Source organism: Miscanthus floridulus, chromosome 2 (genome assembly GCF_019320115.1).
Source record: "Miscanthus floridulus cultivar M001 chromosome 2, ASM1932011v1, whole genome shotgun sequence".
Taxonomy (NCBI): domain Eukaryota; kingdom Viridiplantae; phylum Streptophyta; class Magnoliopsida; order Poales; family Poaceae; genus Miscanthus; species Miscanthus floridulus.
The window spans coordinates 52,932,730-52,949,798 of NC_089581.1; the positions used below are offsets into that span (position 1 = coordinate 52,932,730).

Consider the following 17,069-nt stretch of genomic DNA (forward strand, 5'->3'; position numbering starts at 1 on the left):
CATTCTGCCCGAACCAGTATAAACCTTGTGTCTTAGCACACCATCCGAGTCCAACACGCAACAAATACAAATTTACTAGTTGATGTTTACTCGAAACACCGACAGTGGTCATACTCATACGAATATACCCAACGACTAAGGTTTGAGCCTCTTCAACCTAGCCCTCTCTAACTCAAATTTGGGTGTCTATTTTCTTCTCGGTGAAAAAAGGTATATTTCCTGCTAGAGTGGTCTCAGTTTTTCTGATTTCAATCTTCGGCCTGTTCGCTGGTTGGTTTCTGGGCTGGTTTCTGCTGGTTGGTGCTGGTTTTATGTGAGAGGAAAACACTGTTGGTTGGCTGGTTTGGGCTGGTTGAAACCAACAAGCGAACATGGTGCTTGTTTCTATAGTTCATCAAGAAAATAACTGTTTCGAGGAGAACTATAGTAGCAAAGCTGATAGACATTCAGGTGTGCATTATTTCACATTTGACGGCACAGTTAGAAAATCTGCAGAACACAGTAAGACATATCCTGGTTCTTTCTATGTAGACAATTTTTTTTAAGCATGATAGAAACACATTTTTTCTTTATCAACGAAATAAAACCACGGAAAAAGGAAAGAGAATGCTATGGATGGAATCTCCAGAAAAAGCGGGTATAAGTGAACACACGCAATGGCGCATCACTCCTTTTGGAATCCGCATCAGCCTTCCTTCCTGATGAGGGTTCCTCGAGCACAAGCCCCCCCTCTCGTAGTCTCGTTTCAAAACGAAAGATGGAACGGGATCGGAGTCCCTCGGACCTCGGTCACCGATCTTCAACCCACTTCCCACGCAATGCGAAGCGCCATTCAGACAATATAAATAAAATAAACTGAAAATCAACCGCGTATGCAACTCTCACCTGATTAGGTGCTCAACTGCAGAACTCGAAGAGGACGACGACGAGGAGACCGGAGTAGATGATCCACGCAACAGCAGCCGAGAGGTTTCCGGCGCCTGTAGAAAAAACAGTTTCCGGCGATCGTTTGAAATTTCGTTGGCGTCGAATCTACCTCGGCGGAAAATATTGTGGACTCCACACCGAAACCCTTAAGGCCTGGCAGGCCGCTGCATCTTCACATCCTGAGACCATTCAGCCCAACGGTCCAGATCGTACCTGCAGATCGGCCCATCAGCCCTGTGTGGCTGTGCCGCAAGGGCACGGCTCCAGCCGCGCCTGTCCGGCCGGAGCCCGACGCGCCGACGCGGGGCGTCCCCATGCCGTTGCCGCTGCGGGTGGCGGCGCGGCTGCTGCTGGCGCGGGGCAAGACCACCGCGGCGCCTGGACCACACCTTCGAGCGGCTCGCGACGGCGCACCTGCCCCTCGTCGCGGCGTCGCCGCTGATCGACGCGCTGCGGGCCTGCCCCGAGCCGCTCTCGCTGCCCAACCTCGCGCGCCGCCTGCCGCTCCGCCTCCACCGCCGCGGCCCGCACTTCCTCCGCCTCTTCCCGCGCGTGTTCGACCTCCGCGCCCCGCTCCCGCTCTCCCTCTCCCTGACCGCCGCCGCCGCGGGCCTCCTCGCCGTCGCCAGCTCCCCCGCCGACGCGGCGCGGACGCTCCATCGCCTCCTCGCGATGTCGGTCACCCGCTCCCTGCCCCTCCGCGCCGTCTTCCGCGTCTGGCGCGAGCTCTCCCTCCCCGACGACTTCGAGGACTCCGTCGTCGAGGGGCACCCGCACCTCTTCCGTCTCGGCCCCAACCCGGACGAACCCAACACCCACATTCTCCACCTCGTCGCCGATCCGGCGACCGAGGAATTCACCCGGCGGTGGAGAAGACCCGGCCGGACAGGTACGCCTTCAAGCTGCAGTTTCCGCCGGGGTTCAGGCTGACCAAGGAGTATCGGAAAAAGGTGAAGGAGTGGCAGCTGCTGCCTTACACCGGCCCGTATCAGGTCGTCAGTCCGAGAGCTGGAGGGAGCAAGAGGGTGTCGAAGTTGGCGAGGAGGAAGATGGAGAAGAGGGCGGTAGGGATTGCGCACGAGTTCCTGAGCCTGACCGTGGAGAAGATGGTGGAGGTGGAGAAGTTCAGTCAGTCAGTTCAGGAAGTGGTTTGGGATCGAGGTCAATGTCCGGGACGTGTTCTTGGATCACCCCGGGATATTCTACCTCTCGGCGAAAGGAAAGCGACACACGGTGTTTTTAAGGGAGATGTATGATCGTGGAAAGCTTGTTGAGTCGAATGATGTGTCTGAGGCAAGGGCCAAACTCGTTGAGCTCATGCTCCTGCATCGACGTGGTCTTGGGAATGCCAATTCAAGTACCAACATGGCTTCAGGTGCCACTGCTGATGCCAGAGAGAGTGGTGATAATTTTGTTGAGCATGAGGATTGCTTGTTGGATGTATCGGAGAAGTAACAGTAGAAGGATGTTGTCAACTTCATGGGAAATCTTGTCAGTAAGCCATGTTCAATGGTGCTTGGCGCACTTCTGATGGAGAATGGATTGATGGTGCCACGGGCAGGAGGTTTGTGTGCTGGAGATAAGCAAGTGAGAAGGTGCATGGATTTTCAGAGTATGGCATGGTTGGTTGATAGAGCTGGTGCCGTGGACATAGTTGTGGCATTTGAAGCCTGGAACTCAAAAGTCACGTTTCAACTGTGCACTATCCTGTTGGTAGGTCAAGATTCATGAGGAAAGGTTGAACCTTTGAAATTCGGTTCTTTTCAGTTCTCTGGTCAGATTATTTTTTTCGTGATGCAAGGGTTGCTTAATTCCAGGTAATTTTGTTGGGATTCATGAGAGTGCTCTAGTTCTTCACTTTGGTTTGGCGGCTATTGGCTGAGGTACAACCATGACGGTGCCTGGTTGGTAGCATTGCCTGAATTGAAGAGTCAGGCATTCTTCAGCAATTTTTGCAACTCTGATCATTTTTGCAACATTCTTAGCTTCAACTGTGCCAGCAAGATGTGCAAACATGCTTCATGTTGTTGGACGACTTCAGGCACCTACATTGCTACTTCAGCTTTGAGTTCCTTATTTGTGCAATATAAGTTTATCCTTTCAACAGTTAAGCCTACTCTGATGTGGGAACATTGAACGCCTATGAATCGCAAGGTTTTCTGCTAGTTGGCATCACAAGACTAATACCTGATGTTCAAATATCATGAAGAGATGATGGTTGAATAACCATATATTATCGCTAATGGAGAGACAGTCGGGCATATGCTTTAGTCGGGCACCTTCTGATAGGCAAATATAGGTAGTGTAATGCTGATATAAAAGGTGCTGGGGTGTTGCTAGCTGTTTCTCCATAGCTAACAATTTTGTGTCCAGCAAATGTACCAGCCAATCTCTGTGCTGAAGATTGGTGGTTACCGTCTGCCTCGCTGCAGTTGTATCTTGAACACATCACTTCAGTTGTCTTTTCTTCCCTGTAATTGGTTGAGTGTTCATTTTGGAGGACAAAAATGCGGTTACAACCATTGTTGTAATAACTTAAAAATAGTTTATGTTCTTCCAGTTATCAGCATGTTGTCTTTGGAGACTGGCTCCAGATTTACCAGTGCCCCCATACTCATTCCGTTTCTTTTTGCAAGATGCGCATGGGTCTAAGTGTTATACTATGCCTAAAATGTGAAATGTTTTGTTCGTTGTTGATCAAATACCACTAACCATTTGAGCGGAAGGAGACGATTCTGCGCAAGAAGCGAAGAGTGACATATCTGCCCAACTGATACTAATCTGCACATTCCTAATTTGATCCTCTGAAATCTCGACTAAAACACAGTCGTGGAATTACAAGGGGTCATGGATGTTGAGGAGCAGAACTCTAGCCTGCAGCAGCCTCCTGAACACCTTCTCGCTCTCGCTCTCCAGCTCGGCAATGCGGTCCTCTAGCTCCTCCAGCCTTTGCAATGCCGCTGGCGCCATCTCCGGCGCTACTTTCCTGGCCCCTGGCGCGACGCCCAGCCTCGGCAGCCACCTGTGCGAAGGCACCGTTCGTACCATGGCCGACACGTCCGGCGACATGGCCGCGCACCCGGAGAAGACGACCGCCGAGGCCTCCGCCGCGGCCACGGCCGCCTCCGCCACCGCGCCAACCACATCAGTGTCCGTGGCGTCCGCCGAGCTGGGCACCGGCGCCGCGCGCCTCGAGGCGTGCCGCATCGCGGCGGCGAGGTGGTGCAGCTCCTTCTCGGTCCGCTTGTGCGCGCGCACCGACGCGGTGACCACCGCGCCGTCCCCGCGTCGGGCGCCGGCCTGCGCGTCCGCCAGGGTCTGCTTCTCCGCGAGCAGCGCCGACTCGAACGTGCCGTACGCGTCCGCGAGCACGAGGAGGCCGTCGAGGACCTTGTCGTCGTCGTCGGCGGGGTCGTGGAGCGCCGCCGCGGCCCGCGGCGTGGCGAGCAGGTCGCCGAGCGCGGCCAGGACTGTCTCCAGGAGCGCGAGGCCGTGCCCGGACCCGGAGGAGGAGGAGGCTCCGCAGCTGGACCTGGACCACGCCCTGAGCGCGCGGACGGTGCCGTGGAGGCGCGCGAGCGCGGGGTGGCACGGCTCGCTCGCGGACCGCGCGTGCACCGCCGCGGTCGGCGCCGCGGCCGCCTTCCTCGTCGTCGTCCTCGCAGGGCTGAGCGTCAAGTGCATTCTGACTTCCGGGTTGGGTGCTTGCTTTCCTGATGTGATCGTGAGTGGAACGTCCGGGAAAAGGACGGGGGCATATATTGGACGGCCGGGGGCGGAGGCGGTGGTTGCAAGTTGCGGCAAAGAAATGGTCGGATTCACAGGAGGCGGGTTGGCGCCGGCCGCGCTGCTGTTTTGGGCATCCCGGCATGCGAGCAAAACAAGTGGAGACCCAGCCAGTGTCCACTAGCGGAGTAGCGGTAGGGGGTACTACTATGGTCTATGGAGTTGCGCCGTGGCGTATGACAAATAGTTCAGTAGGGAACAGCTCTGTCGATGGCGGACATGCCGGGGTTGTCAACGAGAGGTTGGCGCAGCGCTGACAGGATTGGTCGTGCGCGAGGTTGGTACTCTGGACTTGGGATAAGGGCATAAGGCGCGAGTGAACAACCGAGTGAACAACTGTCAAACAACCTCGTTCCAGTTCCGGTTTGCGGGGGGTGGACTGCGGCCAAACCGCCGGGCTTTCTCAAACCAGAAACCTGGCCAGCCACCATCTGCTGGCTGCTGCCCGAAGGCAGGATTTGCCGAGTGGCCAGCTTGGCGAGATAAACAATGGACCGCGATGCTTGTCGTCCCGCGGCCCCGTGCGCGCAAGCCAGCGAGACAGAGGTCTGAGAGATGGGTTCCAGTCCAGCGGAGCAGCAGCGATGGAGAGACCCGAGGGAGCGGGCCGACGGACGAGGGCAGCTGCTCCCGGCAGCAGGTCAGCTGTGCCGTTCTCTCGCCCTATCTGGTTCGCCCAATCCGGCAGCAGGATTTGCCACCGCGCCATAGGCTAGCCAGCCTGAGCACTGAGGCACAAGCACTGAAGCACAGCTCCGACTTGCTGCCTGCCTGCCTCGCTCCTCGCTGCCACACACAACTATCAACTGCCTGTTCACAATTTAATGTTCATTTTTAAAGAAAAAACAGAAAGCATATACATAATCGTTTTTATTGTTGGTTAAAGAAATGCCTATACTATGTCAAACCAGAAAGGGCCTAGCTGAAAAGTGCTCAGTACTACTGTACTATGGAGTATTGGCACTTGATACATGTAGTAAACTCAAGGCCCCATCTGGAAGACATGAATTTCACGAGAACTATGCAAGAATCCCACATTACACATCTCCAAATAAGGAAGATTAGCACCGTGTAATCCCGGCTTACCTTATAAGCAATGTACTCCTACATACTCCGGATCTGAGGCTCAGCAATATAATCGACCATTTCCACTAATTCTGTTCCTTCTACACTTCCCACATTTTGATATGGAAGCCATTGCGGCAGAAATGCACTATCTGAGCTACTGCTTACTATGTAGATTGAAATGTTGCTTTCTCATGTGTTTGCATTGGTATTTGCAGGAATTATACTTCTAGCGTCCCTCCAAGGTTGTAACACTCATAGTATTTGCAGAATTCACAATAGCTTCTGCTGCTCCGTCAGTTCCATAATTCCTTTCTGCAAAATAAATTGGCTGTTTTGGAGGTGGAAGTGACGTATCTCCATTCTCCAGAATCTGACACAATTGATGAAATGAGTGGCCGAGCATTTGGGTTGTCTTGAACACACAAGAGCCCAATATGGATGCCCTGTGAAGCCTCATCAAGTGAACAACTATCCGCAATGGATGAGTCAACAAATTCTTTTGCATTCCCATCCTTCCATAAGCTCCAAGCCTGCATCGATCATATCCCATCCATCAAGATACAAATCTACAAATTAATTACAGTTATTTGTGTATTTCGTAATACTTACACAGGCTATAAGGTTGGGGTAATCTTCTGTCATGTGCATAGAGCTGATCTTTGAGCCACTCACAATCTCTAGAACTAAAACTCCAAAGCTATACACATCAGACTTGACAGAAAACACTCCTTCCAAAGCATATTCAGGTGACATGTAACCACTGTTTGAAATATTGGCCCATTATTAAAAACCCAACTTATTTTAGTTCAACCACAATAACAGTATCGTAAAGCTCATTAATGTTATATATATCACTCACTATGTGCTAACAACGTGGTTGGTGTTTCCTTGTTGCTGGTTGCCATAAAAAATTCTTGCCATACCAAAATCAGATATCTTGGGGCTCATTTCATCATCCAATAATATGTTGCTTGCTTTGAGATCCCTGAGGATTATCTTCAGCCTTGAATCTTGATGAAGATAAAGAAGTCCTCTAGCTATCTCTAAGATTATATTGAATCTTGTTGACCAATCAAGCGATGGTTTTCTTGTGGAATCTGCCAGCAGTAGCACAAATTGAGGGATAACATCAGCCATGCTTGTTGATTTAATTAATAATTACTGAAATTTAGCAAGAAAAAGCAGAACATACTGAAAAGAAAGGCATCCAAACTTTTGTTTGATAAGTATTCATATATCAATAGTTTCTCATCTCCATGAATGCAGAAACCAAGAAGTTTAACTAGGTTTCTGTGCTGCAACCTGGCGATGAGAATTACTTCATTTCTGAACTCCAATACCCCCTGGCCAGAACCCTTACTAAGCCTTTTCACAGCAATTGTTTTACCACATTCTAATGTTCCCTGCACAATCGCATATTCGGATATTTCTTAGACCAAACCAAATAGGAAATACAGCGGTTTCTACTATAAGAAAATATTAATCATTACCTTATAAACATGTCCAAAACCTCCGTGTCCAAGCATGTTGGAGCTAGAAAAATTGTTTGTTGCTAGTACAATTTCTCTGAAGCTAATAGAGGGAAGCTTCCCATCCCCGAGTTCATCAGAAATGTTCAGAACTATCTTCTTCCATGTTTTCTTATTTCTTTGTTTGACTGACAGGAATAATGATACTATGTTAAAGCTAATAAAAGAAGACTGCATATGAAATAGAGAACATATGCAGACATTCCTGGGGAAAATACACAACGATAGTAGGGAACTTGTACCTCGTGAGTTACAGATCCAAACAAGCCACATGAACACGAGTATGAAAAAACTTGATACAACTGGCAGAGTAATTTTCAGGATATTGCTCCTCTTTTATCTGTCCAAAATTGTCACATAAAGGGGATTATAACCTGCTTAATTAGACAGCAAACCAAATATTTCTCACAGGTTGTATATGCAAAACCACATGAACAATCACATTACTTAGTCTGGCATTATATTAGCATTGGGCAGACAAGGAATGTTTTGCTTGATGTTTAAAATACCTTAAATTTCTTTTATCACAAGTGTTGATTTTGTTATTATATAGTTTGCTCCTCATATGTACAATATAAACAAAGGTGGAAATAACATAAGCCAACACATGAAGGTACCCTTATAAGACTGTAATTTACTTCAACTTAAGCCAACTCCATGCAGCCTATAAATTGTGAACTTAGAAACTATCTTACGAAAGCGCTTTAATATTTACACTACATATTCTCCTATAAAATTGTGAATCTAGTTAGGGGTGACGTGATTTCAATACCTCAGAACATGAAGTTAATATAGGCACTTGTGGAATTGTGGTGTTTTGTCAGAACTGGTCACCTTAATGATGGCAATCAACAAACATAATTTTCACTGACCTTTTCCGAAACAAGCTACCTTGAGTACTTTTTTATATTTTTTAAGGAGACAACATGGTCAAAATGAATGCGCCTTTTATCCTCTTTCAACTCATATATACCAGGTATTATCAAATCTTAGGTCAACTCTGTTTTCTTTTGCTGCCACTAATAACTATTTAGAGCTTATTCATGCTGGTGATGCTGTGTGGAGCAGTACGATCGAGCATATGATTGGTCCTTTCTGGACCTGAAGAGAAAGAAAGAGAAGCAGAAATTATACCACTTGATCTGTTTACCCGAATGTAAAGATTTTCTCCTCCTCCAATGCGCTTCTCTGTGTCAATCAAATCTCCCATCCATAATAGGCACCTTGTGTCATCCCCGTTGATAGCCGTGGTGCTCATATTGGCATAAGCGTAACCTGTGCAGGAGCAGTTGCTAGTGCATTCCGCTGTGCATTCGTCAAAGCTTCTATTCTTGACATACACGAACTTGTCGGGAATCTTCATGGCCGTCAAAGTTAGGAAACTAGTATTTTCTTCACCACATCTTACTATCTTAGTGTCTCCTTGCGGCGGCATCCTTCTGGGGACTTTCCATTGCTCGTGCCTTTGTTGCTTATTGGTTCAAAACTGTCGACACACTTGCATGTCGCATTAGGCTCTGTGTTGTCACAGTACCCAAACGGACCACAATATCCATATGTACTGCATTCATGGCTAGGCTCTGCCTCCACGACATCCCACTCCAAAATGTTGCTATTCCAGGTTAGGGTTTCTATCTTTCCTGAGTAGTCCATTTTGATCTTGATGACAGTTGACGATGAGGAGCTACCGGGTATGCCAAAGGACATATAGATCTCACCATCATCACGGCTAACTGTGAAGTAGATAGTGGACTTGATATATGGCCCAACTACCAAGTAGTTATTCCACACCGGACTTCTCCGGTATGGTATCGAGCCATTCCAGATAAACCTTTGCAGGAACTCATTAGGATCTGCACCGTAGGAGAAGCTGCCCGGGGTTGGGTCTTGGGGACCCTTCCAAGAAACCAGCCGTTGCAGTGCATGTCTGTTGTGGGTGACCCTAAGTATCATGCCAGGGAGAAGAGTGTCGGCCGGGTAATCGAAGCTTTGCCATAAGACGACGCCCTCTGATATCCGATGGATAAAATTTCCAGTATTGTCAAGCCTGGCTTCTCCAGCGGTGGTCTCCGATGCAGATCTGATGTTTGCCGTCCAAAGCGTACCTTTAATACTGGACAGAACAAGATTGGATGTATTTGACATGGCAAGTGTTGCAGAGGAAGGGTCGCTGACTGGTGTTGCACGATTGGCAACCCACAAGACGTTGTCCTTGGGGCTGTTGTTGTACCATATTGGACGGGGAGAAGAAACCCAGGGCAAAAGTGCCATCATCGGAGATGATTGTGCTTCCAACAGTGAGCGGCTTGTTGGGAAGAAGGCGGCTGTCTGATGATACAGGAGGAGGCAATAAGCTAGACGAACAAAAACAAAGCAAGATGATTCTGTAGATTGGAAGGAAACCCATTGATGTGCCCTGCTTTGCGGGAGAGTAAGGATTCAACCTCTCTAGTTGTCAGTGGGACACTGAGGCAAAGAGGAGGGTGAGCTTGGCTTGGACATGCTGGAGATTTGTTGGGGAGTGGGGAATCAGTAGATCTTCACTCCCAAGCTAGCCCTCCTGCATGCAAGAATCAACTCGTAAAAGAAAGATCGAGGACGAAACGATGAATACGATGGATTGGATCATAGAAACGAGAATCACGGGAGAGACGAACAGGCGGCTGATGATTGCAGTAGTTCAGTACACCGTCAAGGCGGCTGTGATTGCAGCGACGTTCGAATCCTCTTGATCTAAGCGCATCAGAGCAGCTGGTCGAGTTTCTCCAAGGTCGATCAGCTGCCGATCCGCTGGAAGACGAGGTATATTCGCGCGAAGACTCGTGTGAAAACTGCTGATGAGAGTCATAAATGTGGTTTTAGATGAGTGGCGCTGCTAATCCCATCCCATCTGCTTAACTTTCAGAGCTGCGTCAGCCATCTCTATTCCTTTCAGGCTTCGGCATCACAATTCTACCGTGGTTGGCCATAGCGTAAACGAGGCTGAACTGCAGGTAGGGCCTACGGCTGAAGTATTCCAGTTTCCGACATCTCTGCCCGGTGCTAGAGAAGGTGAGGAACTGCGCCGACGCACGAGTCGCACAGCACGACGAGATGCAGCTGAGCTGCCCAGTGCCCACCTAATCAGCTACGGGGGGCGCACTTCTCTCCCTGTTCTTTTCTTCCATGCCTGTGGGCCTGCGAACATAATCGCGACAAGAAGAATTGGAGAAGCAACACGCCGGTGCCCAAGGCAGTCAGACTGTCAGAGAATGAACAATGTACAGCAAGAGAAACGATGTTGCAAGCGCCAACTTTGCTACGGGGTACCATAATGTTAAAAAATCAAAAGAATCATGCACATTCCAGCCATCCAAGAACCCATGATAGAATTGAGTAATAATCCAATCAATATATATCAAACCAAACTACATACTTCATACAGTGCTCGGCTGACTCCACAATGTTACCGGATATGGATATATATATATGGCATACACAAAAACTGCGAGTTATAGCATCATCAAACAAAGATATTTCCACGAGCAGAATAAGGCTAGGTGACGTCTAGAAGCACTTCCTGTGGACAATAGCTGGACCAGACTCATCATACTCAGCCCTTGAGATCCACATCTGCACCGGGAAAAGAAGAACTTAATGTCAGAGCTTCACAAATAAACTTAGATAGTGGATACGAAATACCCGTTGGAGAACTTGGTGTTACCTGCTGGAATGTGCTCAGGGATGCAAGGATTGATCCTCCGATCCAGACGCTGTACTTCCTCTCTGGCGGGGCAACGACCTTGATCTTCATGCTGCTTGGCGCGAGCGCGGTGATCTCCTTGCTCATGCGGTCGGCGATGCCAGGGAACATGGTGGATCCACCACTGAGGACGATGTTGCCGTACAGGTCCTTTCTGATATCGACGTCGCACTTCATGATGGAGTTGTAGGTCGTCTCGTGGATTCCTGGAGCTTCCATACCGATGAAGGATGGCTGGAAGAGCACCTCTGGGCATCTGAAGCGCTCTGCGCCTATGGTGATCACTTGCCCATCAGGCAGCTCATAGCTCTTCTCGACTGATGAGCTGCTCTTGGCGGTTTCGAGTTCTTGTTCATAGTCGAGCGCGACATATGCAAGCTTTTCCTTGATGTCACGGACAATTTCCCGCTCAGCAGTGGTTGTGAAAGAGTAGCCCCTCTCGGTCAGGATCTTCATGAGGGAATCAGTGAGGTCCCTACCAGCAAGATCGAGACGAAGAATGGCATGCGGGAGGGCATAGCCTTCATAGATTGGGACAGTGTGACTGACACCATCTCCAGAATCCAGGACGATACCTGTCAACCAAAACAAAATCCCGATGTACATTGAGCAACTGAATGAAACAAAAAGAAAAATATTTCTATCCATTTCAATCCCCATATCATTTATGCAGCAATGATAAAAAAATTTTGGTTCAGGTGTTCTTTTGAAGAAGATTTTATTGAATCAGATTTCGTTTTAGCTATTTGTGGTCCGCAAATATCACATTTCACCATTGGTCAATTTGTTCCCACTAGATTAAGATTCCAGAGCAGCAAGATGAATGCACACGAATAAAATGCTGATTGTTTGATCACTTACCAGTGGTACGGCCACTAGCATATAGGGAAAGGACAGCTTGAATAGCAACGTACATAGCAGGAACACTGAAGGTTTCAAACATGATTTGTGTCATCTTTTCCCTGTTAGCCTTAGGGTTAAGAGGAGCCTCTGTAAGCAGAACTGGATGCTCTTCTGGTGCTACACGAAGCTCATTGTAGAAGGTGTGATGCCAGATCTTCTCCATGTCATCCCAGTTGCTTACAATTCCATGCTCGATGGGGTACTTCAAAGTCAGGATACCCCTCTTGGATTGGGCCTCATCACCAACATAAGCATCCTTCTGTCCCATCCCAACCATGACACCAGTGTGGCGTGGACGACCAACTATACTTGGGAAAACAGCACGGGGAGCATCATCTCCAGCAAACCCAGCCTATAAGAGATGACAAAGTTACTTAACATTGACTGAAAATCAAATTATGAAAGTTGTCTGAAAAAAAATCAGTAGAGAATATGATGCCAAGTGGCCACAATTACCTTGACCATTCCGGTTCCATTGTCACAGACAAGGGGCTGAATGTCTTCTGCGTCAGCCATTTATGTTAAATGACCTGCAATCTGCATGAATGATAACAATTTGTCAGGAGCAACATTTACCAAGACTGTAGACAAATATGCGCTAATTACTTCAGTAAGAGAGAAAAGGCTGATGTGCCTACACCCAACAGAAGACATGAATCACATCTTAACAGGCTATTATCTATTGACTCAGAAAAAGAGGCTAATAAATTCCCATTGAGTACTAATATTTATAACCAAAACACAAGCAATGGTAACTGTGAGATCAAGCAAAAACAAATTAAGTGTAATCAGAAACCGCTAATATTACAAGAATAAAACCCTTTGTGCAACTAAATAATTAATTTACAATTAGTTTTATATTAGTTGTAAATATACAAAAAAAAAGTCACGCTGGTGTGGACTCTGGAGCATCTAAACTCCAACACATGCAAACGCTTTGTGCAATAGCACAATGAATGACACCAGTCCCTGCAGATTTAGTCAAACACATGGTCAATTATTGAAAACAAAGTTGTGATTTCCTCACAACCGGCTGCACTTCTACCACAGCTGCGGCGGCTGATGCTGCTTGATTTCTACAGGTTTTACTGAGTAGTGCTGCTCCAGCACTTCCAATTGCGGCCAGTTATGATTCCTCACAACTGACCATTTTCTGATCAGAAGGCATTTGATGCATCCGACAGCAGACAGCTCAAGGAATCCAGCACAAGCGCATCTATGTCCAGTACACAAACTTCATGACCCTTCCCCTTTTGGGTGGAAAGAATTCCATCTCCATGATTTGTGGACATGAGTCAAGTCATATAACATTTTCGAACATTTAAGGAATCTTGAAGCAACATTTGGCTATAAGCCTATACTGCTCTACAGGAGCACAAACTTGGCCAAGATTTCTATAGCCAGATGGAACTATAAAACCAACAAAAAAAATAAGGCCATAGTTTCCGAAGTTTCAAATGAGGACCAATACAGTTTCGTGGTCATTAAACGACTGTAAACATGAAGATCACAAATTTCGTTCCTATAGATAGATTGAAATTCTAATCACAAAGAGCCCTGTAGAGCTCACTTGCACAGAAGAACTATGGATCTATTACAACAGGCTAATATTAATACCGAAAATTTACAAAGAGATCTAGTGTAATACTACTAGCCACCTTGAAAATAAACATAGGATCAAAGCATCCACAGGTCACCAAGAAAGTCTCAGCAACTTTGGCGAACCTTACTCCTACTACGGATCCAGCACCTAACAGTCTACCAGAACATGACACAACCAGCGAACCCCCAGACCCCAGTGCATCCTATCACCCAGCCTTCAGTCCTCTAGACATCCTCGGCAGCAACAACAAGAAGGAACAGCAGCATTAAAGAAGTACGGCAAGGGCCCCCCGATTCGCTCACCTGGAACGGGAAGGAAGAGGTTGCGGCGGCGGCACGAAGCGTAGCAGGGAGGCGAGCGGGCGGATGGAGAAAGAGTGGGAGGCGAGAGGCGCGAGATATAGGGCGTGGCGACGGCGAGAGCGTGCTGGGGTGGCAACGGTGGAGGTGGTGGCGGTGGGAATGAGGTGTAAAGGATGCCAGTTGCCGCACTGGAAAGTTGTTGGAGGGCGGCCGTGCCAACGCGGAATAATTTGTCCACCTGGGCTGGGGCACCGTAGAGAATCACATTTCTTTTCTTTTTCTCTTCAAGGGCCTCTTTGACACGATTTATGCCGGCTTCGGCTTCATCTATTTTGCGTAAATTGAGGTACTGTAGTATGAAGCCGTTTCATAAGTCGGGATTAAAATGAACTAGAAGACGGGAAAAACCAGTTTTTCTGACTTCATCAGATTTGGCTTCACCGATAAAGCTGTTTTGGATGAGCCATGTCAAAGGGAGCTTTAATATCATTGATGTATCATATTTTCCTTTGTTTTGTTGCGATTCCATTTTCCATGTATCCATCGAGCGAAGGCATAGGATCTATAGGAGCTATTTGGATCCATAAAAATAATAGTTAGCTGTTAATAATTAGTCTTTACAGCTGCTCTTTAGTATTTGCTACTACTGGCTTCTTATTGGTCTCTGTGGTAATCTATCCGTCCTTAAATAAATAAATTCTTAGCAATTTTGTGACAGATTAGTATGATAGAGAAAATATCATATTACCCCTTATTAACTAGAGTAATTACACACTGGTCGATGATTGTTCTAATAGCACACTTATATAGCATTTGCTACACACGTCCAATTGTAGATCAACTCAACACTGCATTGGGAGACAGGAGGGGGTGCAGCAAATGCGAGCAGACTTCAAGAAAAATAAATGGACTGGTGAACCATTCAACCTCTTAGATATTGATTTATTTGTAGACAAATTCTTGAGCTAAAAATCTATTTATTCAGAGATAGAGAGAGTAGTAAAGTGTGTAACAAGCTTGCTTACTTGTTTTTTTTCGTTACGGGCGCCCTACTAAGGATATTGATTATTGAATCGTAAATATTTTATTTTCTTTGGAAAACATATATTGTGATTAAAATATCACTTTTTTTTAAAAAAAAAAGAGAGGACAACAAAAGCTTGTATCAGTCATACTAACTTCTTCCTACTTATAGTCAAATAATTTGAAGGAAAACGATTCATATACATCAATTTTGTACAGCTGAGTTACGACCAGACAAGCCATTTGATTTGATTTATAATAAGTAAAGTACTCCGTCCTGTTCGCTTGAACTAATTTAGCAATACTTTTCAGCGAACGAGTAATGTTTTTCTCTCACAACAAATCAGCATAAGCATCAACATAAGCTAAATTTCAGCGAAACGAACAAGTTACACCATTTTATATTAGCCTATTAGGGTTGTTAGACGATTTATTGCATGCATAACATCAATGCATGGGACAATCGTTGGCTCTACGTAATCAGCCTGATTGGCTGGGCTTATTGCCTAGTAAACGGTTGTAAATTTACAGTCGGAACAATATTTTTCTCTCACATCAAACCAGCTAGCAGTACTTCTTTACGATCCAGCAACGAATAAGCCCAGCCAAACGAACAGGCTGAATATTGATTATTTTTTATTTTCCGAATTGAGGCATCAGTCCATTCAACCCGTTGGCCTTTTCTCAAAAAGAGCTTCTTTATTATTCAGAAACAAAGTTACAGTCTTGAGCAATTGGCACCCTAAATCTCCATACAGCTGAGCGCTTGGTACGCTTAAAAAAAAGGAGCTAACTTAGAGCCAAATAATCTCATACGCCTATAGCAATTTTGATTTGTTGGCAAAGCCCAAAGCCAGCTGCCGTTGTCAAGGAGTCCATATCACCCATCGCGAATATTGCATACCTTTTCCAATCATCCCCAGCGCACCATTTCTTCGTTTCCTTTTCGTCCTACGCCTTGTGCTGTCAGTGCTTCGGTTGGTACTACTTGACACTTGACAGCAGGATTGGAAGAGAAGAAAAAATGAGCACATGACACGAAAGTGGAGGGGGCCCGGGCAGGGGACGGTGCCGCGGCGGGTCCAGCCGAGCCACGGAACAGGGCAAAAGATGGACCGTGGGCGGCGGCCTGTTCCGGACCGCCTTTTTTTTGGCTTCGTTTTGGTAGCTTTACGGCAACGCCACCACCGTGCCAACATTTCTCGCCGTCGTTCTACGGCACCTGCTTGCTTCGCTCAGCGCCTCAGCCCCCTCGACGCCTCGCCAGTCCACCTCCTGTCTGTCTGGCTGTCTGCAGAAGTCACCTTTTTTCTTTTCGCTGCAAATTCACTTGTTGCTTTCCACACCCACAAGCAAGGGCCAGAAGTGACCAAGCACATTATGCAGAGGAGCAGGGTGCGCGGCCAAGTTCTGCAGGCAGGCTGCCCTCGGCAAGCTGGGATCCCACGGTCGCGAGTCCATTTCCCGGAGGATCCGGTGTGCCGGAAGGAAGAAAGCTAAACACGACGCCGGGTGCATGAAGCCCTATGTCACGTTGGTCACGCGCAGAATTTAGGAAGATCACGCGGCCGTAAACTCGTGTACTTAAGCATCAGAGAAGTGGCATGAACAGAACCATACTGCAGCACGCAGATTTGAAAGCCCGAATCACAAGCAAAAGGCAGAAAGAAATGAGGAGAGGAACGGGGCTCCGACCACGCACGCTCCTCGCCCTCGCGGGGGCCGCGGGGCTCGCCGCGCTCATCGTCTACCGCCGCCTGCAGGCTCACTCGGGCCGCGAGGCTGCCACAGGCGCCGTCACAAGCTCCGGCGGCTTCCACGGCGACCGTAGTGCTGACGAGTTGGTCGTTGCCCGCAAGAAGCCGCACAGCCGGCCGCGGGGGCAGCACGGCGGTGGCGGCTCCGGGGTCGGGCGGCCAAAACCGAACGTGCATGTTCATGACAGGCGGCGTTTCCGACAGCCACCGCCTGCTCGGCCGTCACCAGCCGGCAACGGCGACGTCGACGGCGCTGCAGAACAAGGAGGCGTGGCGTGACGACCTTGCCGTAAGCCGATCGAGAAGCCAGAGGGGACAAGTGGTACATTGTGCGTGCGTTCGCGGATGTACATAACTTAGCTGGCTGTAGGCTGTGGGGCAGTGCACCCTGAATGTGTCCAGCGCAAGTTTATCTATGCGAACTTGCGA

The 17,069-nt window shown here is 48.0% G+C and overlaps 2 protein-coding genes and 2 pseudogenes across 3 annotated transcripts; 1 reads left to right on the plus strand and 3 right to left on the minus strand.

The window, feature by feature from the left end:
* Window positions 1–1,241: 1,241 nt before the first annotated feature.
* On the plus strand, window positions 1,242–2,382 carry LOC136524070 (protein ROOT PRIMORDIUM DEFECTIVE 1-like; annotated as a pseudogene).
* Window positions 2,383–3,762: 1,380 nt separating this feature from the next.
* LOC136524080 (uncharacterized) lies at window positions 3,763–4,688 on the minus strand. Its single transcript, XM_066517559.1, has one exon. The coding sequence runs from the start codon at window positions 4,609–4,611 to the stop codon at window positions 3,763–3,765; it is 849 nt and encodes a 282-aa protein (XP_066373656.1). The 5' UTR covers window positions 4,612–4,688.
* Window positions 4,689–5,100: 412 nt separating this feature from the next.
* Window positions 5,101–10,148, minus strand: LOC136524030 (G-type lectin S-receptor-like serine/threonine-protein kinase B120; annotated as a pseudogene).
* Window positions 10,149–10,681: 533 nt separating this feature from the next.
* LOC136524041 (actin-2-like) lies at window positions 10,682–14,034 on the minus strand. Of its 2 annotated transcripts, none has more exons than XM_066517527.1 (5): window positions 13,861–14,034; window positions 12,412–12,492; window positions 11,914–12,307; window positions 11,014–11,627; window positions 10,682–10,922 (listed from the first exon to the last, which is right to left on the minus strand). In XM_066517527.1, exons 2-5 carry the CDS (start codon window positions 12,469–12,471, stop codon window positions 10,857–10,859), a joined length of 1,134 nt encoding a protein of 377 aa, XP_066373624.1. In that variant the 5' UTR covers window positions 12,472–12,492; window positions 13,861–14,034; the 3' UTR covers window positions 10,682–10,856. The 2 variants fall into 2 exon arrangements, with proteins under 2 accessions (XP_066373624.1, XP_066373628.1); XM_066517531.1 differs by lacking the exon at window positions 13,861–14,034 and adding an exon at window positions 13,614–13,792.
* Window positions 14,035–17,069: the final 3,035 nt, after the last annotated feature.